Source organism: Fusarium phalaenopsidis, assembly GCF_050370095.1.
Source record: "Fusarium phalaenopsidis strain FUZ10S chromosome Unknown contig_32372, whole genome shotgun sequence".
Classification (NCBI taxonomy): domain Eukaryota; kingdom Fungi; phylum Ascomycota; class Sordariomycetes; order Hypocreales; family Nectriaceae; genus Fusarium; species Fusarium phalaenopsidis.
The window spans coordinates 44067-71966 of record NW_028145383.1 but is presented as its reverse complement, the minus strand read 5'-3'; the positions used below and the strand labels follow the sequence as shown (position 1 = coordinate 71966).

The following is a 27900-nucleotide window of genomic DNA, read 5'->3' as shown; positions in this document are numbered from 1 at the left end:
CCAACGCCAAATCCCACGAACCCCGCTCTGAGTGAGAATTTGTCAGCTTGTCTTGCTGCAACATGCAACCTCTACCAAGATGCGGCTGATCAACACTGAAACTCTACACATCGAAAGTTTCCCTGGCCCTGAGTTGCCTAAATATGCCATCCTCTCTCATACATGGGCTAATGATGAGCCAACCTTGGCAGACGCTCAAGGCGGCCTTTTGGGAACAAGTTCAAACGCAGGATGTCGAAAGGTTAGAGATTTCTGCAGGCTGGCACGACAAGATGGCTTCTCTTTCGCTTGGGCCGACACCTGCTGCATCGACAAGACTAGCAGCAGCGAGTTGACGGAGTCCATTAACTCCATGTTTCAATGGTACGCATCAGCCGACATCTGCTATGTCTACCTTGCCGACCTAGAGAGCGATGCTTCGTCAGACGCCATGGCCTTGTGCAGATGGTTCACAAGAGGTTGGACCCTTCAAGAGCTCATCGCATCGAGTACGCTACGATTTTATGACAAGGAATGGAATTTGCGCGGTTCAAAGATGGAGTTCGCCGACCAGCTTCTGCAGATCACCAACATTCACAAAGCTGTTCTTAGAGATCGGGCGTCATTACGCATCATTCCAGTTGGACGAAGGATGTCATGGGCGGCGAATCGCCAGACAACACGGCCAGAGGATATGGCTTATTGCCTGATGGGGATATTCGACGTCAACATGCCATTGATATATGGGGAAGGACGGAAGGCCTTTATACGGCTCCAGGAGGAGATCATGAAGAACGACAACGATCTCAGCATCTTTCTATGGCGGTCAGCTCCCGGTCCAAAGTATCGCGGTATATTAGCTGAGGAGCCATCAGAGTTTGCTTGTGCTTCTCGCCTTAGAGCTGGGGTCGCCGGCATGGACAGTCCGCAGTTCACTATGACGAACAAGGGCGTCAAGATCAAGGTTAGCATTGCAGATAATAACCAGGGTATCTTTGCACTGAGTCTCAACCACGTCAATGAAGACTCAACTACAGATGAGGTCCTTGGCGTCTGGCTGAAGAAGCACAAAAACGGAGCCTACGCAAGGGCGCGTCCACACACCCTCGTTGTTGTGTCCGAGGGTATGTTTGGAACCCCCTCCCGCAGGTATCTCAGCAAGCACATATCGTCGAACATGGCACAAGCCATCGACTCGGCTATGGACAATGCGATCGTCTTTCGAGGAGACTTTTATAGCCGATACTATCAGCATCTATCCACCACTTCCAGTGCATGGTGGGATCAGGACAGGATGGCTTATCTGCGAGACTATGGACGACCATTTGTTGCCTTTTACCTTTTTCGAGCTGGCTGGGATAATTCTAGGCGTGATAATCGCTTTGTGCTCGCTTTTGGTGTAGGTGAAGACCAAACAGCATGGTTTGCGCTCGGAGCTGATTCATGGCAACACGCATCAAAAAGTGCAGAGCTGTTGGATGCAGCGTTAAAAGGAGATCTCAAGACTGTCGAAACCCTAGGGCTCGATCTGTGGAAGGAACACAAGCAGAAGGAGATGGAGCACAAGGAACTATGGGGACACGAGCAACTCCCGCAGACACTCACGCTCCTTAAGCGAGGCCAGGCTTCATCGCTGACCGGCATATCCGAGCAACTTTATACCTTGGAGGTTGACATTGGCAGAGGTCGCCTTGAGGGTCATGATGTGTATGTGGTGACGCTTGCACAAGAGATGCCACGGTATCGCCGTGTGGTAGAGATTTTTGCCCCTCTTGTTCTTTTCTACCTTGTGTGTAAATTATAACCAGACACCCTTATTTGTGAGGCTAGAGCAACTCGATTTGAATTTTGTTCCTGTAGTTGCCAGCCATGCATTCTATGGATATTGCATCCGCTGTCCTCAACTGGGTAGGCAGCGCCCGGTTAAAGGCCCAAACACGGGCAGAAGCTCGAAAATTGCTGTAAAATTAGGTCAATGATTAGTTTTAGGAATCACTCATCCTAAGAGTAAATAACGTGGGAAAAGATGTGTTAGATTGGCGGCCTCGAAGTTCTCCTTGGCTGTACAGGGTAGGCCAAGATGAGCTTGCTTGGCTGGCGAGTCTGAACAGGGATTCCATTCCACCACGCTACGCACGCTCAACTAGGCAGCAGCCTCTCGATGCTCATTTTCTCACTTCAATCTTACAAGAATCATCCTCGACACTCGAGATCAACATCTTCTCGAAATGTCCGAAACCAGTCACTCACCGCCGAAACGAGGCCTAGACGGTTTGCCTTGTGAGATTCAGCTCCAGATTTGCACCCAGCTCTGTGTCCATTGTTCCGAGGATACCAACAAGTTTGACCGATGGGCTGACGGCGATGAGAATCAACGGGCGCTGCTTGCCCTGAGTCAAACATCGCGCACCTTTCACCGTCTTGCCCAACCCATCGCATTCCACAGATTTCAACAGATCCCGACGAATTGGTCCACAAATGCCTTTGTCAAGTTTGCTCGAACGCTCATTGATCGACCTGATCTCGCTGCACAGGTAAAGGAGCTATGTCAGCACTGCTATGAGGTTGGTGGTTGGTCCACCCAGAAGGACTTCAACATGCTCAAAGCTGCTGCGGATCGTCTCGGCATGGGAGATGAAGATGATGCAAACTTTGAAAGTGCCGAGGAGGAAGATCTATCTGCCGGTAAGTTTTGCATGGAACTTCTCATAGCTTTGCTGCCGAATCTTGAGACACTGTATCTCATGTTTGAGGACCAAGGCAATTACGAGCAGACAACATACACTTACTTGCAACGGCGACTCAATAAGCTCGGCTCCGATGGCACCTTGAAACATCTCCGACGAGTCATCCTCGACACCGAGGAGAACTGGGGTTTCTTCTTTTCCATCCCGGCTGTTGGGGTGCTTCATCAGGTGGCACCGAACCTGGACGAACTAATTATTCGACACAACAAGGGCTTTGAGAGTATGGACGTGGCGCATAGTAATCTTGGTGCTATGTTTTCTGGACTGACTCAGTCTCTTTGCGCCCTTCGACTCGATCACTGCGCTCTTTCCAACGACCCCCTATCGATATCTTTCCTGGACTTGCTCACAAGGCATGCTCCGAAACTTGAGCATTTCTCCTATCGTTCACAAGCACCCTACTTTGGAGAGGGATTGGGGACTCATCTCACGCCTAGAGAGATAATCAAATGCCTCAGGCCCTTGTCAGACACGCTCAAGTCTATCGACATCGACCTCACTGACCACTTGGATGACGACCAAGGCCGTCTCATCACTGGAAGAAGCCTGGCCAAGTTTGAAAAGCTAGAGGACCTAAGGCTGGATGAAAATGCCTTCTGTCGACATTACATCGATGGCCCAGATGCTCCACGCAGGACTGCGAATACCTGTTTAACAGATCTTATCCCACCGACTCTCAAGGTACTGGCCGTGAGATTGTACGACGACTCTTGCCTTTGGCCCGACTTGGAGGAACTGGTTTCAGCTTCTTCTTCCATGTTTCCCAAACTCAAGAAGATAATCGTCCACACTGTATGGCGAATGGGTAGCACAGCTACATACAGAGACTGTCAGGAAGCGGTTCGCGCCAAGGGTCAAGCGTTCCAAGACTTGGTTGCCAGTACACCTCTGGAGCTAGAAATGCACGAACACCGATATTGGCTACCAGACGTGTACTGAAGCACATTGGGTATCACAACACTGGGTGGGCTAGGGTTATATAAGCAAGTCCATCGATGGGAGGGAAACGTGGTAGAAGTCGGCAGCATATAGATCCGTTTCGGATATTCCATGTCCAACCTGACCAAAATAGGCATTTTGTTCTTAAGTAGTATGGACATCTATTGCTTTGTAATACAGGTAGTCTATCTAACATCTAACATCCCAGCAGCAGAGGAATCCTCTCACTGTACAATCTAGAGATTTATCCCTTGTCTGCTCAAAATAAACATTGCCAGTGAGTTTCAATACGCACAAGACCAACTGTATACTTGGCTATGGATACAGGCTTTGATCTTCTCTACCAAGGCAGTGTAGTTCCGTCATAGTTCCGGAACGTGCCGCTAGTCTCCCTCGTGGCCTTGTCAATGGTGCCAACCATGCCAGCCACACTCGTGTCGACAGAAATTGCGCCGATATCAGAAAGCTTGAGGCCAGCTCCTGCAACGGCCCCCTGGGCAAGATCAGTCTCGACCAGGCCAGGGTGGAAGACGAAGCTGGTCAGCCACTCCTCTTCAAAGTGAAGGCGGCGGACGAAGTAGTTCAGTTCGGCCTTGCTGCCGCCGTAAGGACTGTGCGTGGCGGGGAACCCGGTCAGGGCCTCCATGGATCCGATAGAACCAATCAAGGTGGAGATTGCGACAAAGATGGGGTTTCCAGTCTTGCTGGCCTTGAGGAGGTCGATGGAAGCCTGGAAGAGGGCGACGGGGGCAACCGCGTTGACCTGGTGGTGAAGGTTGATGTTGTCGATGCTAATCTCGCGGACACGACCACCGTTCTGAGCGATGCCGGCGTTTGCAATGACGATATCCAGGGAGGAAATGCCGTGCTCGCTCTTAAGCTTTTCCACAGCAGTTGCAGCCTGCTCCGGCTTTGTCGAGTCGAGCTGGACGGTGACCAGCTTAGATCCATCCGCCTTGGGCAGATCCTGGAGGGCCTTGGAAGTGGGATGCTCTGGATCTCTCACGGCAACCACAACAGTGGTAGAGGGCCTAGCGAGGAAGGTCTTAGCGAAACCCCGGCCGATACCGCGGTTGGCGCCGGTGATGAGGACAGTCGAAGACATGATAGATAAAGTGTTGTTATTGGTAGATATGTGTAGAATGAGTTGAGCTGAAGTGTGAGTACTAGCTTGAAGCGTGGAATTTGAGCGATATTTATCGAGTTTCCTCCTAGGTAGTAACAGGGCTCTTCGATATACGTTCGGGCTTTCGCTGTTCAACTACACCGATGCGCCGGACGAACCAGGGGCATAGTGAACCGCCAACTCTCCGCCATATTGAGCAGGGTTTGGCGGTCGAGCCGACCAGTCAGAGTGTTTTCCGGGCGAATCCAACTCCCCGAGTCTTGATTAGCAATATGAAGCTATCTCGACGCAAGTGAGTGTTGTCCGGAGCCCTGACAAGTGAATATTCTGATCACTCATCACGCCAGCAGATTGAACCGAGGCATCGAGTGGAGCCGGACCAAAACACTTGCCAGGTCCAGGGCACCCCCTGAATGCTATTCGGATTCCTCCGATCCAATGGAAGGCATCACTTTCAAATTATACGCGTATAGAATGACAGGGGACAAAACGCTAGCAAGGGATTGAGTTCAGAAAGGGGCTAGACTGACTCTCTTTATCACATCATTGGCACGAGGATGAAGCAGCAAAACTTTAATTCGTGACGTCTTCATGCCTTGTCCACCACAATGGATTAGTCTTCATCCACCAACAGGCCAGAAGCCGCTTAGTAATTGTCCTTATAAGGCCGCGCGCGGTAGCCATCCATTGCCGACATGGTCGCTACCCTACGCTCAGTGGAAGCCACAAGAATGTCTCGACACTAACGGACTTGGCTCAAAGGAGCTGCAGAGATCGGGAAACTGCAGTGCATAGAATAGTGCGTTCTCAAGGGATGTCTCCTCAAGACGCCCCCAAGCTTCATCACTCGCCGCCAATGCTTCCCGAGACTGTGCAAGATATCGTGAATTCGACACGGTTACAATCACACTAGATTCCTAAGCGGGCGCACGTCATTTGAACAGGCCCCGGCGGTTGGTTGGTTCAGGTGCGTTGGAGACAACTACCGCTACTACCGCTTGACTCGGCCAAATCACGATCCACATCCGGCCCAAGCAGATCTACCCTGAGAGTTCCGGACGAGGCTCGGCCGAGCAGGGCACAGCAGTTTCTCTGTTGATCCAGATCCTTCTCTTGTGATGACACAGTCTCAGTTACAAAGCAAAAGCTAAAAACACAGTTGCAGTCAATTTCGTCGTCGCCGGAAAGACTGTCGGTGAAGGAAGAACGATTGTTGACGTGCTCAGTAATCGTTCGTCGCTTGGGTGACTCGTCACTTCTATGGAGAGAAATACCCCACGGCCCTTGAGGCGGGACCTTGTCATGTCTGCCGCATACCCCGTTAGAGTAGTTAGGCGATATTCAATGCGAGAGATCCGATAGATACACAGGCAATGGTACAAATGAGGATAGCCTGGTCACTGCAAAGCTTGAACATCGCGTGCTGTTTGACCGAACTGGGAACCGGGTGACTACACTGTTGATCGACGGCCCGTCTCTAGTCAACTAGATCCGTACGGAATCGCGAAAGTACTGGATCTTGGATGTTTATTCTCCACAGAGCGAGCGGATGGAAGCCATTTTCGGCATTTGGCTTTTCTACTGCCAGAAGCATGGTGGATCCCCCGATGCAATAAAGCGGATCACCAAATACCCATCACTGTCGAGTTAAACAAAAGAGGTGTTCTGGAGTAATTAATAGGATACAGACATCATCTAAAAATATTTCTATAGGTACACAAAGCAGGCAGAATTGCAAACTCTAGGAAACGCCAATCAATCAGTATACCGACCCCCCTTACTCCCTACCGAACCCAAGCCCTATCCCATTTAGCCACTCTTGGCTCGTTCTTGACCCAGCTTGAAGACGCTCCCCCTGACCTCGGCCTTGTCCAAGCCACCCGACTTTTTCATGATGCCATCAAACACGGTTCTCGGACCGACTGCGTTCAAAAGCCACACGACGAACGCATTGGTACCCTTCCATAGGAATGAATCCTTGCCATTGATCAACGCGCCCACGACTTGGCGAGCAAACTCAGCCGGGGGCATTGTCTTCTCGAGATGGGTCGTCGTTCTCGCCTTGACAGAGTCCTCCACGTCACGGTAAATGCTGTCGGGGCCAAAGTTGATGTTTTCGGTCGCCATCAACGGCGTTGAAACCTCGCCCATGTATAATGTCACCACCCTCAGACCGAGAGGTTGGACTTCGAGTCGGAGTGTATCCGAGTAGGACACGACAGCTGCTTTGCTCGCGTTGTAGGCGGACGAGAAAAGGCCTGGGAGGCGCGCCAGAATGGAGGCGACGTTGACAATGGTCGGCGTGTAGTTTGGAGTAACGGAGGCCAGGAGGAGAGGCGTGAAGGCAGTAACCATCTCCATAAGGCCAAAGACGTTCGTGGCAAAGAGTTGACGTACGCGAGACGGATCGGCTTCGACGGCTGGCGCTTCGTACACTGTTAGTTGATGATTAGTACCGGGATTGTGACGTTCAAGGTGACCGTGCTAATTACGTGTTCCAGCGTTGTTAAACAACATGTCTAGGCGTCCTTGAGTGCGACTCGCAATCTCAACGGCGAGGGCCCGAATACTGTCGGAGTCTGTAACATCGAGAACAAGAGTTTCAATCCCCTTTTCCCGCAAGTTGCTCAGGGTCTTCTGAGAGCGAGCGGTAGCAAAGACGCGGTATCCCCTGGCCGCAAACTCCAAAGCCAGTGCATTTCCAGCACCGCCCTGGGAGGCTCTGTTGATCAATGATGGTTAGGTGGTTGTAGACAGGGGAGTGGCATCAGTGCGTACGTACCCAGTTATGAGGACAGATCGCTTTTGTTGGTTCGCCATTGTAATGATAGAGTAGTAAGTGGTTCGAGTTGATAATGATCCATGATGGAAGGCAGCTTCTTCTTAATAGTTCCTGATTCACTGTAATGTCTCAGGCCCGTTCACTGGCACTCGGGCTAATTAGTTATCAAGCTAGCCGTGACAAATAACTCCGTTTGGTGGCGCGACAGCTAAAAAAAAAGTCTAAGCACTCCGTCGGAATGATAGTTGCCCCGACAGTGACGACGTCATACAAAGCAGTTATATAGATCTGGTGGAATTGACTTCAGCAGGTTCTTATTATCTTTTCCCCTTGCTCCATCTCTCCCCTCGTTCCATCTCTCTCACCCTCTCTATCCTCTCACACAAGTTACACATCATGAAGGCTCTAAAGTCCAACAGAAGCATTGTCACGCGACTCCTCAATGCCGCCACCAACAAGAGCCACTGTGGCATGGGTGGCCGGGTCCAGGACAACGTGCCTGTTCCCACCATCACAAGCAACGAGATCCTCGTCAAGGTCAAGGCCGTCGCCCTGAACCCCACCGACTTCAAGCATCTCGACATTATTTCACCTCCCGGATCGACCATTGGCTGCGATTACGCGGGTGTGGTTGACAAAGTTGGCGACGCAGCCGGGGCGACATGGAAGGTTGGAGACCGTGTTGCCGGCGCAGTCCACGGCGGCCTCTTCCCCGACAAGGGAGCATTTGCCGACTACCTCAAGGTCGAGTCCGACCTCGCCTGGAAGGTCCCAGATAACGTCAGTGATACCGACGCAGCCACCTATGGCGTCTCAGCCGTGACAGCGATGCTCAATTTGAACGTGCGCCACGGGCTCCCCTTCATCGACGGAAAGGCTGCAGCTCCGAGAAACGAAACCATCTTTATCTACGCCGGATCAACCAGTGCCGGCCTGTACCACATTCAGCTCGCAAAGGCGGCTGGATGTACTGTCGTGACGACGGCCTCGCCGCATTCCTTCGACCTGGTCAAGAAGTACGGCGCTGATGCTGTATACAACTACAGATCACCCACAGTGGTCGAAGAGATCGTCAAGGATTATCCCGACATGTCAAAAGCTGTCGATTGCTTCTCTGAGGGAAAGTCGACGACGGTCTGTGCCGAGGTCATCAAGAAAAAGGGCGGCAAGGTCATCACCCTTCTGCCCAACGGAAAGTCCAAGTTTCCAAACGTCACCTACGACCTGGTGATGGCATACACGGCTCTTGGCCACCCTTTCCAGTGGCTGCCACCCATCGGCCCCAAGTTTGAGGTTCAGCCGGCAGACAGAGAAGGCTTGGTCCGTTTCTACTCTGCTCTGCCGCAATCATTGCACATTGTGAAGCCGATCCCTACTATTGAAGAGAAGGCTGGCTTTGATGGAATACTCGAGGGTCTGGACAAACTCCGAGGGGGCAAGGTTTCGGGAGGCAAGCTGGTGGTCAGATTTGGGGAGAAGTGATGGAAGCGTAGCCGTGGCTTGCAACTCTTGAGCTCAGGAATACTGCTCTGCTTGAGTACAGGGGGTCATATGTAATAATCTGTAATTTGATGTACTTTAGGCTGCGATTAATCACTACTTAGTTTTTGAAACAGGCAATCATCCGTATCGACAAAAAAAATCGAGTGAGGAACATGTTTTGGCTGACGGGGAGTGCTCTTGGCTAGGATATATTGGTGCTCTCCACCGCGTCGTGAAATTAACTTGTCGGATAGGAGTCAAGGCGCACGTATGCAGACTCCGGGATGAATACGCCCATGCCGTTTAATGCATACTGTGATTCATGTTCAGTGGGCAAGAAAACAATCCACGTCTGACTTCTCTACCATAGCACAATAACTACTAGAACTCTATCATGCCAGAAATCCCGTCACCGTCTCCCAGTGCCAATAGTTGACCATCTGGTGAAAAGGCAAGTTCCGTGACTTCGTCGCGAATATACTGCCGCCTTAATTGAAATGTGCCGGAGTCATCCAGATCCCATACAATGAGTCTGTTCGTCTTGCAGCTCGCGACGAGTGTTCGGGAATCTGGCGAGAACGCGACAGCCCGCACGGTGCTGGGAGCACCCAACGAAGAACTCAACTTCCAACTCCCCCCTGGCATTATTTCAAAGACAACAAAACCTGAACCGAAGAATGATTGGGCCGCAAACCACCGACAATCCGAAGAAAAGCCCGCCACAGCAGCGAGCTGGTACGCTGGCGGTAAGGGGTGACGAACCAGCATCCCGCCAGGGGCCTGGGACTTGAAGAAATGATTGCCGTTGGCCCTCCTGAACCGAACCCCTACATACTGCTCACCATCTTCTGACCAAAAAAGGCCGCGATTGGCATCGTAGTGTTCTTGGAATATCTCATATCCCCCTTGTGAGTTGGCGTCCCAGATGGTGATCCTTTGCTTTCCAGACTTTGGCTCAACCCAAGCGATGATTATTCGTCGTCCATCCTTCGCTATCTTATCCCTCCTGATGGTATTATTTTTAGAGACGTAATGACTCATGACGGGTTCAAAATAGCCTCGCCCACCAAGCGTACAAGTCACAGCAATTAATTGCTCGTTCGTTTCCCCTGACCAGTCCTGTCCTAAGAATAGTACCAAACGGGTGCCGTCAGAAGAGAAAGAGATCGAGGTCGGTAAGCGGGACCATGCCGTTTTAAGGCAGTGGCTTTTACGGAAAAGCCCTTGTTCGTCGATGCTCCAGAGTTGAAGTCTTGTCGAGTATTCTTGCCCATAAATAGACGCAAACCATTTTCCGTCTGGTGAGAAAGCAAGGCACGTAACAGACCCCAGGTAGCTGAATTTCGCAGGTTGTATAGGGCTGTCATCTGCGTCTATTGTCACAGCTATCGCGGTTTCGACTCTGGTTGTGATGATGGGTCGAGCCTCGGACGGTGGTGGAGTGGTTTGTGGCCCTCTTGTGGGTGTCGAATCGCCTTGAGTATTCTGTGTGCGGCTGTAGATAATGTAATTATGATCTGGAATCACAGACAATCCAGGAGAGTCCTCTGGTATAAGCTGGTTGTCGGTTGTTTCATCAGCAGGCTTGCGCAAGTTGTTGATGAAAGAGAGCGAGCGACGCCAGAACCCAACCTTGGGGTGACCAAAATGATCCAAGTCGAAGGAATGGTCCTTTGTAGGAGTGGGAGATGCTAGATCAGCACTCGAGTAGTTTGCTGATCTTTGTCCCTCGCCTGGTAGCCCCATGCTTTGGGCTCCGGATGTCGTGTCAGTGTCACTTGGCTGGACCTTTTTCGGATCAGGAGACTGTGGTGTAGCCGTTGTCCAGCGCCCCGAGGCTTGTCTGTTTCTTGATGGGCCACTGATTCTTGGTCCAGATGTCTCTCCATCCGTAGCGCTTGAAGTCGAACGATTATGGTGGGATGATAAAACCCAGGAATGGGCCAAGGCCTGTGTCGCCGTGGGGCGGTCACCCGGGGACCGACTCATAAGCCACTCAATAAACAGCTTGGACTCACCAGTCAATAACAGACTGGCTGGGAACGGGGCGCCTTGCCGAACATAACGATAGAGCTTGGAGTATGGACTATCTCCGAATGGTAGAGCTCCCGTGGTTGAACGAAAGGCGATGACGCCAATGGCCCAGATATCAACTTCAAACGAGTAGGTCCGATCTGCTATGCAACCACAAGATGCTTCGTCGGCATGAGTAAAGATGTTGCATAGTTCGGGTGCCCAGTATGGTGGCGTGCCAACAGTAGTTCGAAGAGTTGCAGCTTCCTTGCTACAACCAAAATCGGACAGCTTAACCCACCAGTTGGGGCCCTTTTCTTGAACGAGGATGTTCTGGTATCAAAGGCGTTAGATAAAACGTCAGAGGGGATTGTGCTGAAGAGGTGGTAGGAGGGGAGAGAGGGAAGCTAAGCTAGGGAAAGGGGAAGGAGATGTGATTTAGGGAAATAGATAAGTCAGAACCTACTGCTGGTTTCAAGTCGCGATGTGCAAACTTGTTTTGATGCATAAATGAGAGGCCTTGGAGAATTTGCCGAGTGATAGCAGATGCTTCTCCATCAGAGAGTGGTTGGGCAATATGGGACTGTAGATCACCATGAGGAAAATATTGCATGGTAATAAACAAAGACCTCGTCGTCTGAAACCACCCAAAAGAGGATACAAAGTGGTCGCGATACTATAAACCATCAGCAAATGCATTGGACCAGGCCAGCTAGATCGTACTCGTTGGTGTGAGAACTTGATTAGGGCTGAGAGCTCCTGATCACGAATCTTGATATTTTCGTGCTCTGAAGATTTTCCAAAGTCCTTGGAAATTTCTTTGACGGCTCGAAGATCCCCGACTCGTGGACCTGTAGTGCATTTTTGAAGCCAGACCTCTCCAAAGCCTCCTCTACCTAGCATCTCTAGGCGTTCCCACCTCTCGTCAGTAGACCACCTCTGTTGGCTGGGATGACACGTAAACTTGTCGCTCATGTCTTTGACTTCAAGTTCCCATTGTTGAATGAGATGATCATTCTCCATTGTGAGCGGCAGGGCGTGGTGTATGTCACTTTAGGAGACGAAGAAAGTGAGAGCAGCGGGGAAGTGAAGGGATGGGCATGGTGAATCCAGAAAATATGCAACAAGGCAACCAGATGGGCAGCACGGTTTGGCCAAGGCAGGAAGATGGCTTGTAGTGGCGTGGCCTGTTTCGGATGTTAGGCGTTTTTGGTTGTCGATGCCAAGCTACAACCTGACGTTATGGCCATTCACAAGAGTCGGTGGCCCACTTGTCGTGAACCAATGAGTTATCGCTGTGACACAAATGCCAGCTGGCTATGGCCGAGTCACTAATTTGGTATGATGTGCCAAGGGCCGACATGTTCAGCTTGTGCTCGACATGGCGCAAGGGGGGTTTGAGGTGGATGGGTGGGCTTTCAGAAGAATTTTCAATTGGCAAGTATGAAACTTAAGTAATACAATGAGGAGTGCCCTTTCTCTTCTAAGAAATCCCTAGAAGGATGATGATATGAGCTCTTTAAAACAATGCTCAGGAGGTAATAGACTTGATCGGTTTGTCCATATTCCGAGCCCGCAAGACTGATTGTTAGTTACCCTTGACCTGATAACGGATGAGAAAGAGTCATCAGCCGCAATAACAAAGAGTAATATTACTAGGACTTCCCTATGATGCTATGCCGATTTCTTAGCACTCCGACCGTTCTTAATGTGGATGGAGATGATGTTAGAGATTCTGAGAACCAAACTTGCCCCAAAAAGATGGTCGCGGTTGCGACCAGAAAAAAAAATTTTATGGAAGAGGAAACTCTCCGGTACAGGGAATCGAACCCTGGGCTCCGCGGTACTTATTCCCTCAGGTTATGAGAGCGCGAAATGTTAGCCACTACACCATACCGGATTGGTGATGGTTGACACTCTTGTCCGTCAAGATGTTGGCAACGACAGCGCCAACAACTCTCGACTCCGTGACAGTCATGTTAGTTCAGGCAGCGTAGTTACGAGCTCGGGCGTTAGCCAGCGGGTGGGGATTAAGACAAGGTAGTTGTTCAACATAAAATATACCTGGATCCCTTGTATGTCCCCCTCGACCATTGGAAAGCACTCACTCATTGATGTCTGGCGAAACGAGAGGTGATGGGCGATAGTACTGTCAACTCGCATCAGACCCGGCCCCCTCTTGTAAAAGGTCTTTTGGCCGTGTGACCGCTGTTACAAGGATTTCCATGCGTTAGCTAATAGATCAGGTCGTGCAGAGTAGGTAGTTCCAATATTGCTTCGAAGTCTTGGGTGATGGCCCCACTCCTCTCCGCCCGACATCCGACACAGCTTCCGAGCCCCTGGATGAGAGGCAAGATGGTCGAGAAATCGAGGAGACAGTGTTCCGTTATTCCAAGGTTAGTCTGGTAGCTAAATTTTACCTCCTTTTCTTCTTAGCTCTGAGTGGCCTTAAATGTTTGCAGGGACAGTATTCTTTCCAGGCTTTTACTCAGTTTGCCCTTACAACACCAGTACCAACCATGCATATCCATCAGCGTGCCCCAATAGATGTTGAGGCAACACTCGCGTTGCTGACGTTATCTGAAAAGATTTCTCTTCTTTCAGGTTCGTATGTTGACTCCCCTTTTGGTACCCCAGTATCAACTCACACCCCATAGGCACCGACTTCTGGCACACCGTGGCCCTCCCAGCCCACAACATCCCCTCGGTGAAATGCACCGATGGGCCCAACGGCGCCAGAGGCGGTCGCTTCTTCAACCCCGTCCCCGGACTCTGCATTCCCTGTGGAACAGGCTTGGGTGCCACCTGGAATCCCGACCTGCTTTACGCCGCAGGCCAGCTTCTCTCGCGAGAGTGTGAGGCCAAGGGAGCCCATGTATGGCTAGGCCCTACGGTCAACCTGGTCCGCGGTCCTCTCAACGGACGCGGCTTTGAGAGCTTCTCTGAGGATCCTTACCTGAGCGGTGTGCTGGCTACAGCCATCATCTGCGGAGTGCAGAGTCGAGGAACGCTCGCTGCTCTGAAGCACTTTGTGGCCAATGATCAAGAGACTGACAAGATGTCGACTGACATCTGTATGTCTGAGCGAGCCTTACGAGAGGTATACCTGAAGCCTTTCCAGATGGCAGTCAGAGACGGTAAGCCAAAGGTTGTAATGTCGTCATATAACAAGGTCAACGGTACCCACGTTTCGGAAAGTCAGAAGCTTCTAGACCAAATACTAAGGCGGGAGTGGGGCTTTGATGGCCTCATCATGAGTGATTGGTGAGACTTTGCTTGTCAAGATGAATGCCTTGATTGATTCACTACTAATAGCAACAGGTTCGGCACCTATGGATGCAGTGGCTCCTTGAACGCCGGTGTAGACATTGAGATGCCCGGCCCATCGAGGCACCGAGCTGATAAAGCCATCGTGGCCGTCACTTCGGGCAAGGCCTCTGTGGACACGATCGATGAAAGAGCAAGAAAAGTACTCGAGTTTGTCAACAACACCGCGACAGCACGGGTCTCACCAAAAGAGACAACCCGTGATTTGCCAGAGGATAAGGCCTTCAATCGGCGTCTTGCCCAAGAGAGTATTGTCCTTCTCAAGAACTCGGAGAATATTCTTCCCCTTCGACCCAAAGACTGTCAAGACGTTGCCATTATCGGCCCGAACGCCAAGCTTCCTGCTGCCTGTGGAGGCGGAAGTGCCAATTTGCGACCATACTACACGAGCTCTGTCTTCCAAGGTATTCGCGATCAATTACCTTCCACGGCACGCGTTCATTCTGAGCCTGGCGTATTCGGGCATATTCTTCTCCCCTACTTGACAAGCGAACACGTCGTCGACAAGTTTGGGCGGCCCGGGGTGTCTGTCGCATTCTTCAATGAGCCTGATTCGGTCCTGGATAGAAAACCATTTGACTGTCAGAACGTTCCAGATACCACCTACCAGCTTATGGACTACAGCCATCCAGAGAAGAAAGACGTATTCTATATATCAATGCAGGCAGACTACAAACCAGATGTCGATGGTCTCTACGAATTCGGCCTGGCAAGCTACGGTGTTTCAAGGCTTTACATCGACGACCATCTCGTCATTGACAACGAGACAGAGCAATCTCATGGCGGCATGTTTTTTGGTCACGGTTCATCAGAGAAGCGTGGCACTTTTGAGATGTCGTCAAGTCGCACCTATCGCTTGCGTGTCGAAGCGGGGAGTGCGCTGACATCCAGGGTGACTGGGGGTGCGGGTTCAATGTTACCTCTACCAGGAGGTGCCTGTCGGCTGGGCGGGTGTCCGAAGCTTGATCCACTCGAGGGAATTAGCCGAGCTGTTTCTCTGGCAAAGCGATGTCAGCAGGTCTTTGTAGTTGCCGGCTTCAACTCAGACCTGGAGAAGGAGGGCATGGACAGAGATTCCATGGCACTTCCACCTCACGTCGACGACCTTGTTTCAGCTGTGCTGGAGGCTCAACCGAACGCCATAGTGATTACCCAGGCTGGCAATCCAGTGGCTATGCCATGGCGCCACAAGACCAAGACAATTCTTCACAGCTGGTATGGGGGCAATGAGGCCGGAAACGCCGTTGCCGACGTTATCTTTGGCAAGACAAATCCCAGCGGGAAGCTGCCAATGACCTTTCCTAACCGACTTGAGGATGGGCCTACGTTCATGAACTTTGGGAGCGATAACGGCCGGATATACTATGGGGAGGATGTATTTGTTGGACATCGCTGGTTTGAGGCTCGTGACATTGGAGTTGCCTTTCCTTTTGGGTAAGATGTCTCCCTATCTACACGGATGTATACGGTTTGCTAATCGGCACTAGGCACGGCTTAAGCTACACTACGTTTGCGATATCCAACATGAGAATGGAAGGCACTAATGTACTGGTAGATGTTAGAAATACTGGGGATGTGACGGGCGCTGAAGTGTTGAGACTATACGTCGCCTTCAACACGACAAAGTCTGGCCGGAGGTCGAGATTCTTACGGCCACTACGGACGCTGGCAAGCTTCCAAAAAGCTTTTCTAGAGCCTTCGGAAAGCAAGACTGTGGCCATGTCTCTGGACAAGCATAGCATGGCTGTCTGGGATGTCAAGAGTGACAGCTGGTGTCGTGAAGTGGGTACGTACACGACTTCTGTTGTGAACTCTAGTGGGTGCTTGGAAGCAGATTTTGTTGAAGAGAAGGATATTTATTGGAACGGACCTTGAGGAATAATAGAAATATAGGCGCAAATTAACAGGATTCCTTTTCATTCGTCACTGCTGTCTGGTGTGCCTGCTCCAGTAAGTTGGGTATTCGCTATTCTCTCCTACATCTGCCCAGGCATCCAGTCTCCCTCCATCAAAGGCCAGAACGCGTCCATGAATAGATCAGGCTGTCCAGTGTTATATCGAGGATCTGCTCCAAGAACTGAAGACTCCTCGGTATACCCCGAAGAACCTCCCAGATAGCCGTCAAAATCGTGCATCGACATATCAAAGAGTTCCGGCATAGTCGCTTGCTGTTGAACCTCAGTCGGCTCGACATTCATAAGACCAGGGTGGTTTCCGAGATACGCCGAGTCTGAGTCATTCCCCACCGTCGTCTCTGGAGCATTTGCGTTGTCTTCGTCACCGTCTCCAGGTTCGAAATGCAGGTTCTGAACCGCCTCACTGACACTGTGTTTTGAGTAAATCTCATGCCTTCTAGCTCCCCCGCTTTGTATAGAAGAGCTCCCTGGAAGATTAGTCTCGCGCTCTTCCTCTTCCCAGATAGACGGGCACGCAAATTGTCCATCCCGATCCCTTTGAGCATCACTGACTAGATCCATGATGCCCTTCCTCAAGATGGCAGATGTGGGATAAATCGCGGCTTGATCTTCCAGCGCATCGGCGCACGAGCATAGTCTCGAAACAAGCTCATCTTGTGGCAAGTTTCCCATCGGATGCTGTCCCAGTCTCGAGATGATCCTCGCTGAGTGAAAGGCGCACACGGCGAGGGACGGATCACTGATTAAGTCTGCCCCGCCAACCAACTTGGGTGTTTCCAGGACTCTTGATACGGACAAGGCGTGAGAAAGACATTTATCGCGACAAGAAGCTGTGAATTCGGGCGATAGTTGGGAGATTTCGGCTATGGGGAGACCTTCTCGAAAGCCGGGAATAGCAAAGCGGAAGAGGTCGCAGTGTGTCTGATGCCACCAAGCGTGGAGCATTAGAAACGGAGTTCGTGATGGGGAAAAGGCTCGTAAAGAGAAGGACTTGGCATCGAATCTGTAGCGCTCAGGGAGGGAAGAGCTAAAGCGCTGAAGCTCATTCTCGATGGACTGGACGGCGGCGAGGGAGTCTTGCGAGAGTTTCCGATGATTGCTGATCTTCAGCGTGAGTCTGTAAGTGTCAGATCTGAGCAAACAACAAAGACTAATAAATGAGGACTCGTTACCTCTGACAACGGTCGCGAATGTCCAGCACGCGTAGGCAATAGCCCAGGAGACCAATGTTTGACTCCCCGGGGGCACCAGTCTCGCTGTTCAAAAGCCCTGTTGAAACATCAATGTCCATTGAAAAAGACTTTTCGTTGCAGGGTAGCCGAATGTGAAGGGTCTCGGTGGTACAGGATGTGAATTCTGTCTTGCCACTTGAATATAGCGTATCTGTAGTGAAGATAGACCACATCAACCTCCGGCGCCTTTCTTGTAAAAGGAATGATGGTCGATCATTCTCGTGGTTGAGGCGGAGGATGTAAGCCAACCGAGAGGTCAACGACATGGAGACGAGCATCTTGCTGAACTGTCGCGAGAGGTACTGGCCAAACGTGACAAGCAGCCAGGCTTCAACGTCCGACACTCTTGGCTGAGAAAGCCGAGATAAGAGCTCAGACTCGGTCTCTTGAATCCATTTACGCGCAAGGTTTGCTTGATTTGCGTCGTTCGGGTGGATGAAGCGCGTGGTGAGGCCGAAGATGGCACGTAGGACCAGCGGGCTGAGATGGCCCCTGGACCAGGCTTGGAGGAGACTCGCTCGATGAAGGAACCCATAGCAGGGAATTGGGTAGATGAATTCGAAAAAGGCATCTATATGTTGCTTGACGACAAGTCTGTCAATCCCTAACTCCCTTGCTCAACGTTAGCTACGTCACAAGCTGGACTGAGCGCAACTCACAGCGACAACGTTGACGCCCCCGACTGTACATCAGCTGTAGTTTGCGTCAGGCCTGGTGGTGGGCTTGCCTGACGTTGCAATTGCTGCGATGTTGAACTATGTGCATTGGAAGAGGCGGGTTGGATAGCACCTTGAGCATCGATGTTAACCACCGTCGCAGAGCTGGGATATTGGCATGCAATGCCTCGCTCAAGGCACCGCGAACATGCTGGTAATCCCCCGGAACACTTCAGCTTGCGATCTCGGCAACGTATGCACGCCCTCCAAACTCGTCGCCTTTCGAGTAGCTCTGGCAGACCATCCTTGTCGGTGGGCGAGGCGACCAGAGAGCACTCGAATCGGAGTCTTTTGCAGTTACAGCACCCTCGGGGATCTCCGTCGCATCGGACCTATTGTTATTACACTTAACTCGGCGATGAATTTGGCGGGAAAATCTTGACTCACCTTGCGGTTGCGGCACTGGGCACAAATCTCGGATGTCTTCCGGATCCGCGCTCGGGATCGGTCTCGTCCTGAGTTATCCACCATGGCAAAGGAGTTCCAGCAGCTCGACACCAGGGTGATCAATACAAAACTCCAAAGGAGTAGGTCGGATCAAGTTAAGGAAGTCGGGCGGAGGAAGATCAGGGTCACCTTTCGGAACCCCTCAGATGCCATGTCCTCCGCCCGACATCCGAATCGTCCCCACCCATCTCCGCTTTCCCCGGAGCTAATTATCCAACTTTGTCTGCGCCCATGGGGAAGCGAGCTTTTGCGGGATGTTGAGACCGGGGAGAGGAGCAGGAGTTGTAGAGTCTCGAACGACCTTCAGACTGGTGGCTGACTCCTTTCAAAGCTGCCCCTCTAAAGGTTGTCATTATAAGAAGATCGTCACCTCGTCTCGTCAGGTCCCCTGGTAGAGCCTGCGCAGCTAAGCAGTCAACATTTTCCATCTACGGCACCATGCTGTCCAACAACAGGATCCTCCAGCACTTCAACCGCCATCTAGCCCTCGCCTTCAGCGTCATCGCCGTGTCAACCTTCAACTATGGCTTCGACAACGCCGCGTACAACAACACCCAGGCCATGGACGCTTTCCAGCGGCAGTTTGGAGACTGGAACGAGGCCGCGGACACATACAAGATCTCGCCGTCCTGGCTATCGCTCTTCAACAGCTTGAACTATATCGGCTTCGGCGCCGGAGTCATCATCGGTAGCTTGGTCAGTGAGCGCTGGGGACGGCGATGGTGCATGTTTGGGATGAGTGCTTGGGCGCTTGTTCCAGCCATTATGGCCGTTACTTCGGTTAGCAAGCATCAGATGATGGCGACGAGAATCCTGAACTGTAGGTCTTGTCATCATATCCCTCTGGGCCCGGGTCCCGCTAACAAATATAGACATCTATATTGGCATGGAGCTTTCTGTCGTCCCCGTCTACCAATCTGAAATCATGCCCAAAGAAATTCGAGGCTTCGCAGTCGGCTCGTACCAGTTCAGCTTGATGGTACAGTTACCTCTTCCTCAAGCCACATCGTCACAGTTCTCTGACCTTATTAGACGGGCACCCTCATTGTCAGCTGCGTCTGCAGAGGCACGAGTTCCTTGTCTGGAAACTTGTCTTTCAGAATCCCTTTTGGCCTCTTCTTCATCATCCCCGTCATCGTCATGATCTTGATCTTCTTTATCCCAGAGGTGAGCCACTTGTCAACTTCTTTAGATGTACCAAACTCACTTTAACAGTCCCCTCGATGGCTCCTGACTAAGGATAGAACCGAAGAAGCACGAACAGCTCTCGGAAAGCTGCGCGAGGGAAAACAGACCGAAGCCGAGATCGATGAACAGTTTGCAGCTCTCCAATACGCGTTGGAGAAGGAACCTGAGCAGGGACGATACGTTGAACTCTTCCAGGGCAAAAACCTCAAGCGAACTGGTATTGTTGTTGCCATGAACTTCTTCCAACAAGCCACTGGCCAGGCATTTGCTTCCAGCTATGGTACTATCTTCATTCGCGATATCGGAACCATCAACCCCTTCACCATGAGCATCATCAATTCGATCGTCAACCTTACCGTTGCCTTTACCGGCCTGTATTTCGTTGATCGGCTAGGCCGTCGGTGAGTCTCAGAGAAGACCGACCCCTGGGCCTGAACTTGACTGACTGTTTTCAGTCCCCTTCTATTCACGAGCGCAGGGTGGATGTTCTCGGCGATTGTCACCATGGGCGCCCTAGGGACAGTTGCCAATCCCTCCTTCGGTATCAAGTCAGGCATCGTAGCGATGCTCACCCTGTTCGGCTCCGGGTTTACCTTTGCGTTTGCCCCTCTCAACTACGTCGTCACTACCGAGATCCCAGCTCTGCGTCTCCGAGATGCCTCACAACGAACCGCCTCCATTGTCAACGTCGCCACGAATTTCGTGGTCAGCTTCAGCATCCCTTATCTGCTGTACGACCAGTATGCAGGGCTCGGATCCAAGCTCGGGTTCGTCTTTGCAGGGATTCTCGCGTTGGCCATCGTTTTTGTGTACTTTTGCGTTCCCGAGTGCAAGGGCAAGTCCCTCGAGCAGGTTGATCGCCTCTTTAACCAGAACGTGAGCCTGAGAAAGTTTGGCAAGTACAAGGCAGAGGAACTTGCAACAGATTCGGCTGATGGGGCTGAGAAAGGAGTTGGTGTGGCGGTTACGAGCCATAAGGAGTAGGCCATGGAAACCTTTCGTTTGCAGAATGGTACAGTCAAGCCACGAAGACGATCGCCTAGACTAAGGACAAGCATTGGTAGAAGCTATTCTTATTATTCTGGGTGATGGTTTCCTTTCGTCATACAGCCCACCAGGATCTTGCAAAGAAAAGCCTATCATACGTGAGCTCAATATCCCCTCTGTTCAAGACTTCAAATCTCCATCCCAACCTTTACTTCCTATCGACCTGCACAACAGCAGCCTTGGCCGACGACTCCAATCCCTGACCATCCTTCTCAAAGCCAACAGCACCATCAGCATTCGTGTCCAGACCCATCTGCTTCATGGCGTTGGTGCCAACCGCGGCATCAGGACCGTCAAAGATCTCGGCCACCTCCTCGAGCGATCGTCCCTTGGTCTCGGGGAAGAAGAAATAGATAAGAGTCAAGTGAACGGCGATGGCGACACACCAGACGATGTAGTACTTCCATGCAATGGCTTCCATGGCGACGGGGTTGGCAAAGGCATTGTAGATACCGGCCAAGTTACCGGTCAACTGGTACAACATGGAGGCCTTGGCACGCAGCGAGTAGGGCGTGACCTCCATGATATATGTTGCACCAATGGGAGAACAGGCGTGGTACCAGAGGGAAAAGACAAAGATCATGGCGAGAACCGCGCCGGCGTAGCCAATGTGCTTGAAGCCTGTCTCCTGATTAAGGGCAGAGCAGATGGTCCAAATAACGTAGGAACAACCCATACCAGTCATGCCGACGAGGAAGAGCCTTCGTCGACCAAACTTGTCGACGAGCATAGCGAAGAGAACAGCTGAAAGGAATCCCCAAATTTGAAGACCGGCGTTGAGAAGCAGCTGAGTCTTGTGGTCGGTGATGTTGATCGAGTTAAGAACCTTGGCGAGGTAGTAAGAGGTGAGGGCGTTGCCAGACCACTGAAGCATGGCGGGGATGTACAGGGCGAGGAAGAAACGGTGCCAGTTTCCACGGGTCGAGATCCATTCAGCCCATCGTGACCTCTTCTGGACCTTTTCGACCTCAAGAGTAGCTGTGATCTCGGCCATCTCGAATCGCGCAAGTCTGGAGTTGGGGTCGCCGTAACCATGCCACTTGACCAGGATATCCATAGCCTCCTTGTAACGGCCCTTGTAGATCAGCCATCGGGGAGACTCAGGGGCAAACAGTACCAGGGAAGCTTGGGCGACGGAGAAGGTGGCCTGAAGAATGCTGGGGAGACGCCAGGCCCAGGATCCCTGGATCTGAAAGGTGCCGTACGTGACCCAAGCAGCAATCAAGGCACCAAGAGGCCACGAGCACATCATGAAGGAGACAACCTGTCCACGATGCGTCGGGTACGTGACCTCGGAGAGCAGCGGCGGAGCAGCGGTGGAAACAATTCCCAGGCCAAAGCCAATGATGAAGCGAGAAGCAACAAACATGCCATAGTTGCGGCTCCAGGTCTGTATGATGGATCCAACAATAATAAGGATGGATCCTCCAAAGATGGGCTTTCTTCGACCGAGCCAATCGCAAAGCTGAGACGAGACAAGGATCGAGATGAGGACGCCACCATTGGGGCCAAAGGTCATGGCTCCAAGACGCGTTCCCTTGGGTTCGCCAAAGAACTCTTGCCATTGAGGCAGAGACTGCATACCGTTGAGCATACCTGCATTGTTAATTAGTATGACAGTTCCATGGCCGTAGTAATAAAGAACTCGGTTCACGTACTCGCATCGAAACCTGTCGCCGTTTGGGTCAAAAGACCACTGAGCAGAAGCAGGTTCAGCTTCCAGAGGGTCCAGTCAGAGTACCACGGCTTGCGATCGCGTGGAATGACATCAGCAAGGACGAGGCCCTGAAAGTCATCGCCGTCGACACCAGGCAGGTGAGCTTCTTCGTTTGGAGACTTTGCCATTGTCAAAGATTGTTTGGCTTGCCAATTGGTATGGCTTGTCGTGCCAGTTGATGAAGTGGTGATGATCCAGATCCACAAGGTGCATCAAACCGTCTTTAAATCTACGAGGTTCTGGGGTTGAAGCTGGAGAAGCTTGTACTCGGTCACCGCCTGCCGGCACATGGACCGACGCCCATTCCCCATGGGCACACGAAAGAGGAGAACCTTGTTTTGGGCCCGGACGAACTGCCGTCTGAGCGTCGAGGTATTATTGGTGCGCCACCAAGGCCCGGGGGTCTCTTAGCCCGATGCCCGATGCATCCTGACTCGAGGTTGTATCCTTACCCCGGATCTACCCCAGATTCACTCCCACGCCAACAGCGTGAAGCTCAGGTCATAAACCTGTTAAACTGGTTCCTCCGGTAGCCGAGCTCGGGGAAGACGGAGCCGGCGGCAGGGCACCCCAACTTACCCCGTGAAGATCATCATGCCACCACTTGGAGATCCCCGCATGTTGTGAACCGCGGCATAACCGTCGGCCTAACCGTCGGGCATGACTTACCCCGGGCACCCGGTTTCCACCAGACAAGAAGAGGAAGAAAAGAGGCTCTCCTCATGCAACCCAGACTAACCAACAACATTCCTTTCAACCGAGATTATCATTATGGCACCTCATGCAGACCGAGCTTCTGGCGATGTCGAGGCCGACACTGCGCTGAGAAACGGCATCAAATCTCAGATCGCTGATTCTGAGCCGTCGCGCTTGGAGTCGACTCTGCCTCTAAGAAGTCAGTTATCAGAGCTTTACGAGGACAATATTGCAGCAAAGATCATCAAGACAGCGGTCAATGGCCTTGTCAATAACGTGGGTACCAACCAAATGGACATGTCGTTTCACGTACTGACTAGCATTAGAATCCCCCAGCAGCCTACCCTGAGTATGTTCTCCAGAGTGGCCCAGAAGCAGGCGAATACCACCTTCGGGAAGCCTCCTTCTGGACATGCGGCTTCTTCCCAGGCAGCATCTACTCTCTAGTAGAACGTCTCGTCAAGTACCCACAGACTGTGCCTGGTCAGCAAAAGCAACAGCTCCTCCAGAAGCTGCTCACTCTCGGCGATACTTGGGCTGAGCCTATCCACGCCATGGCTCGTCGGACCGACACTCATGACATGTCTTTCATGATCCAGCCGTCCATGCGCGTGCGATGGGAAGTTTTGCATGACCAGCGCGCATTGGACGCGATTCTTACGGCGGCGAGGTCGCTTTATACGCGTAATAACAAGACTGTTAACGCTATGCGATCTTGGGATGTTCTTGATCAAAAGGGCGTGGACATCTCCAGCGCAACAGAGGATTTCCTCGTCATCATCGATTCAATGTGCAACCTGGATCTCCTCTACTACGCAGCGGCGCAAACTGGGGAGACGCATCTGGCAGAGGCTGCTACAGCACACGCCAAGACTCTCATCCGCTCGCATCTGCGCCCAGAGAAGGACCCTCGTGGCAACAAAAAACTCCTCAGTCACTTTCACGTCATCAACTTTGATCCCCGGTCAGGAGACATTAAGGACCGTCGCACTGGACAAGGATACGAAGCAAACTCCACGTGGGCTCGTGGTCAGGCTTGGGGTATCATGGGGTATGCTCAGACATACCTTTGGACGACGGATATCGAGTTCTTGGAGACTTCGATTGCCATGGCTGAGTATTTCATCATGCGTCTAGAGATGTCGCCGTCGGTGGTGGAGATTTCGGTCCCTGGAGAGAATCGCAAGAGAGGCCGTTACGTTCCTCTATGGGACTTTGATGCGCCTATTCTCGATGAGAGCAACCCGCTACGAGACTCTTCAGCCGGTGTCATTGCGGCAAATGGCATGCTCATCCTTTCTCAGGCGTTGGCAGGCCTACGTCGCTTCGAGGAAAGCAAGCGGTTCCAGGACATGGCCATCACCATCATCAAGGATACACTTGACTTTTCGCTGTCTCAGCAAAAGACGAAAACTGTATACGCTGATGGAGCTGTTTCAACTGAAGAGGTGGAAGCAGGAAGTCGCTTTGACGCTATTCTTCGAAATGCGACGGCCAACTACAACGCCAAGGATCATAAGCGCTACTGGGACCACGGACTGGTTTATGGGGATTATTATCTAATTGAGTTTGGAAACCGGTTACTCAGGATGGGCTTGCTTTAGAGGTAGACTATATGTGCTTACAGTATGGCTTGAGAATTGTGTTCTTTGCTCCGCGGCTGACACTCTTTTGGATTAGGGCAGGATAGTGTGTATACAAGATCAATAGATGATATTTTAACTTCTTCTCAGCTAATCGCATGATCAGACTGAGATGATGAATGTGTCCATCTTAGATGATGCGTTGCTATTCTCGCCGCAAGTCGACTCATTGATGGGATGTATCATATCATCATCTCCTGGTGACATTGCCCTAGCTGCCCTATCCCGAGCAAGATCTTAAACAGAGCCCCATACACCATGAAACCCATATCCCATGACAACCGGCATCCGAGCTCGTCCAATCTCCTCCATAGTCGTCGCATTGATAACCACCAAAGAACTAGCTCGCTTCGTGGTATCCATGGCGACCGTCAGTAGAACACCATCATCCTCACACTCACCACCAGGAGTGGGCACAAAGATTGGCTCAGACGGGAGGTGCTTGACAGATGGGGTCCAAGTCTTCACCTCCTTGGTTTGAGTGTCGATCTTGATGATGGAGTCGCTGAAGTAACCCTTTTGATTGACATGGACACCGTAGGTATACCTGTAAGGGCGTGCATAAAATTTTTCGTTGATACGCGGAAGCTCAATGTTGGCCTCAGCATAGGGCAAAGTGAAGTCGACCTCGGCTGTGTGTGTGATAAGGGATCCATTCGAGGCACGAGCATTGTCGCCAAGGAATGGGAGACGGTAGCTAGTAAAGGTACCGGCAATATCGTTCTTAGACGAGCCATGCGAAGTGCCGATGTTGGCTCTCAAGTTGGGCACCTCAGCTGCGCTCAAAAAGCTCGCATCCGGCTTAGTTGGCAGATCGACGTAGATGTCTCCATTTTCACTCTCGAAAGAGTTGATCTGGTGGAACGCAAAGAATGCATCCTCCGACTCGTACTTGGCGACGACACCGCCGTTGACACGATCAATGACGTAGAAAAGTGACTTTCGCTCAGGGTTCCAAGAACCAATGCTCTCCATGACGGTCCTTCCGGGCTTTACGAGATCAGCCTGCCAGACAATAAGGATGAGGTGGTTCTCCGTGCCGAAAAGGGAATGGAGATAGGCGGGTGGCGCGTCGGTGATGTTGGCAAGGATCTTGGCTTCGCCACTTGGAGGTTGGATACCGAAGACGCGATAGGTAGGAGTCTTAAGAGACATGTCGAGGAGATAGTTGTAGATGGACCCGTCCGTTCCAAAGAATGGGTGAGCGGCGGTTCGGCCGTCGTTGCTCAACAGTGGATTTGCAGCTCGGTAGGTGAAGAGCTCAATGGGTTTTAGAGTGACGGGATCGATCTGCTGTAGGGAATTCGCATCGGTCGTGACGACCAAGGTGTCGAAAGGCGATCCGACGCTGCTGGTATTACGATCCAGGCCGGCAAAGTTGGGAATGAAAGCTACCCCGACATTGTTGTTATCCCTGTCGCCGTGAGTGTTGTTTCCATCCCTGAACGTAGTCTCCATGGCACCGTATATGATCTTGCAAGGATCCGTTCCGAACGATCCCGATGGATAAAGACCTGTCTCTCGGACAAAGTGGATCAGCTCGTCGGTCGAGTTACGGCTTCGGTAGGTAACGGCGCCATTGGCAATCTCGAACTTGTGGTTACGACTGAAACCGTCGAACCAGTGCTCGGCTGTAAAGTTGCCAACGTCCCAGGTACCTGCGCCGCCACGATAGAGAGAGCCAATGAGCCATGACGGAATTGTACCCTCTATTTCGAGTGCGGTAGGCTCTTGAATCTCGTGTGTGGCGTAAAGTCCTAGGGCCAAAGGGTTGGCGTCGGGGGGTGGTCCAATTGCGGCAGGCAACTCAGAGGCTTTAGCAGTTCTGAAGCCATTTAGGGCAAGTGGAAGAAGATACCAAAAGCGTTGCATGATGGTCCCGTGGTGCTGTGATCTGTGCTATAGGAAGAAGGTGAATTGTGTATGAGTTGAAGCGGTGTTGTTGCTTTTTCATTTCAGATGCGCCGACTCTGAATTATATAGTTCTGCTTGCTATGGTGATGTCTCATATTCAGCGTAACTATACCGAATTGCTGTTCTCGTCATGTATCAATTTGTGTATCCTCTATCCTCAACTAACAACTGCCAGTTGCGAGTGCGAGTGCGATCAATTCAGCCAATGACCATCCTCTAAAGTCAGTGGCGTAACCCGAGGAGCCATCGGATCTCCGTTCGGACGAATGAGGCATCGTCTTATTAGTGCTGACCAGGAATTGCCGGGCCCCGTGCCGAGAGATCGACAGGTGGCTCAGCTCTTCGTCGTCCCGTCAGCATTTCTTTGAGGGTCAATTAATAATGAAACACAGCCCTGTGGGCGCGGACTGGGGATCTCGGGACCCGATCGTAGATTGCGGGAAGGATGAAGGCGTCATATTGGTCCATTAACGGATCCCGTAGGAGTTGGATCATTGGATTAATATTCAGCACTCGCATTCACACCACAGCATAACCTTGGGCTTGTTTCACGGGGGTCGAGCTGAGTATGCATTTGCCCTGCTCATGACGATGTTTATGTGCAAGTCGCTGTATTCATAAAGTGCGACCATTGTATACGCGTCATCTTCTATAAATCTCGACTGTCAGTCCAGAGATAGAGCCCAAATATTCATCATCTATTTTCGCCATAAACGGAACAATGACAAACCACCATCACGAGGAATCTAGCGGAGCCGACTCTGGTGTCCGAGCCGTACAGGCTGGCGTAATCGCCGACGTGTGTCTCACAGCCCTCAAGTTAACCGGAGGGTGGGCATTTCAATCCAGTTCTCTCTCTGCAGACGGCTGGCACAGCGCTGGCGACATGGCAACTGACTTTGTTGCGCTCGTTGTTGTGTGTGCGTGTCAACATCTACGCACAACCAGGAAAGACATGTCGGCAGCCAGACTTTTGGAGGAGACGTCGT

At 51.6% G+C, this 27900-nt stretch overlaps 10 protein-coding genes and 1 non-coding gene across 11 annotated transcripts; 6 read left to right on the top strand and 5 right to left on the bottom strand.

Moving 5' to 3' along the window:
- Window positions 1-79: 79 nt before the first annotated feature.
- Window positions 80-1783, top strand: LRP88_14524 (uncharacterized protein; the record flags this gene model as incomplete). The annotated part of the gene is made up of 1 exon (XM_083250864.1): window positions 80-1783. One exon carries the CDS (start codon window positions 80-82, stop codon window positions 1781-1783), a length of 1704 nt encoding a protein of 567 aa, XP_083093264.1.
- A 424-nt stretch (window positions 1784-2207) lies between these two features.
- On the top strand, window positions 2208-3665 carry LRP88_14523 (uncharacterized protein; the record flags this gene model as incomplete). The annotated part of the gene is made up of 1 exon (XM_083250863.1): window positions 2208-3665. One exon carries the CDS (start codon window positions 2208-2210, stop codon window positions 3663-3665), a length of 1458 nt encoding a protein of 485 aa, XP_083093263.1.
- A 340-nt stretch (window positions 3666-4005) lies between these two features.
- Window positions 4006-4770, bottom strand: LRP88_14522 (SDR family oxidoreductase; the record flags this gene model as incomplete). Its single annotated transcript, XM_083250862.1, has 1 exon — window positions 4006-4770. The coding sequence occupies one exon, from the start codon at window positions 4768-4770 to the stop codon at window positions 4006-4008; it is 765 nt and encodes a 254-aa protein (XP_083093262.1).
- Window positions 4771-6600: 1830 nt separating this feature from the next.
- On the bottom strand, window positions 6601-7611 carry LRP88_14521 (uncharacterized protein; the record flags this gene model as incomplete). Its single annotated transcript, XM_083250861.1, has 3 exons — window positions 6601-7226; window positions 7284-7513; window positions 7574-7611. 3 exons carry the CDS (start codon window positions 7609-7611, stop codon window positions 6601-6603), a joined length of 894 nt encoding a protein of 297 aa, XP_083093261.1.
- Window positions 7612-7969: 358 nt separating this feature from the next.
- Window positions 7970-9055, top strand: LRP88_14520 (zinc-binding alcohol dehydrogenase family protein; the record flags this gene model as incomplete). Its single annotated transcript, XM_083250860.1, has 1 exon — window positions 7970-9055. One exon carries the CDS (start codon window positions 7970-7972, stop codon window positions 9053-9055), a length of 1086 nt encoding a protein of 361 aa, XP_083093260.1.
- A 3822-nt stretch (window positions 9056-12877) lies between these two features.
- On the bottom strand, window positions 12878-12968 carry LRP88_14519. Its single transcript has one exon. It is a non-coding gene; the product is annotated as a tRNA-Glu (tRNA).
- A 619-nt stretch (window positions 12969-13587) lies between these two features.
- Window positions 13588-16270, top strand: LRP88_14518 (glycoside hydrolase superfamily; the record flags this gene model as incomplete). The annotated part of the gene is made up of 5 exons (XM_083250859.1): window positions 13588-13672; window positions 13726-14332; window positions 14390-15829; window positions 15883-16181; window positions 16230-16270. The coding sequence occupies 5 exons, from the start codon at window positions 13588-13590 to the stop codon at window positions 16268-16270; spliced, it is 2472 nt and encodes an 823-aa protein (XP_083093259.1).
- A 2874-nt stretch (window positions 16271-19144) lies between these two features.
- Window positions 19145-20878, top strand: LRP88_14517 (general substrate transporter; the record flags this gene model as incomplete). Its single annotated transcript, XM_083250858.1, has 5 exons — window positions 19145-19526; window positions 19579-19685; window positions 19739-19873; window positions 19922-20295; window positions 20350-20878. The coding sequence occupies 5 exons, from the start codon at window positions 19145-19147 to the stop codon at window positions 20876-20878; spliced, it is 1527 nt and encodes a 508-aa protein (XP_083093258.1).
- Window positions 20879-21096: 218 nt separating this feature from the next.
- LRP88_14516 (general substrate transporter) lies at window positions 21097-22786 on the bottom strand (the record flags this gene model as incomplete). Its single annotated transcript, XM_083250857.1, has 3 exons — window positions 21097-21140; window positions 21191-22537; window positions 22600-22786. The coding sequence occupies 3 exons, from the start codon at window positions 22784-22786 to the stop codon at window positions 21097-21099; spliced, it is 1578 nt and encodes a 525-aa protein (XP_083093257.1).
- Window positions 22787-23429: 643 nt separating this feature from the next.
- On the top strand, window positions 23430-24958 carry LRP88_14515 (Six-hairpin glycosidase-like protein; the record flags this gene model as incomplete). The annotated part of the gene is made up of 2 exons (XM_083250856.1): window positions 23430-23630; window positions 23681-24958. The coding sequence occupies 2 exons, from the start codon at window positions 23430-23432 to the stop codon at window positions 24956-24958; spliced, it is 1479 nt and encodes a 492-aa protein (XP_083093256.1).
- A 276-nt stretch (window positions 24959-25234) lies between these two features.
- Window positions 25235-26869, bottom strand: LRP88_14514 (carotenoid oxygenase family protein; the record flags this gene model as incomplete). The annotated part of the gene is made up of 1 exon (XM_083250855.1): window positions 25235-26869. The coding sequence occupies one exon, from the start codon at window positions 26867-26869 to the stop codon at window positions 25235-25237; it is 1635 nt and encodes a 544-aa protein (XP_083093255.1).
- Between the last annotated feature and the right edge of the window lie 1031 nt (window positions 26870-27900).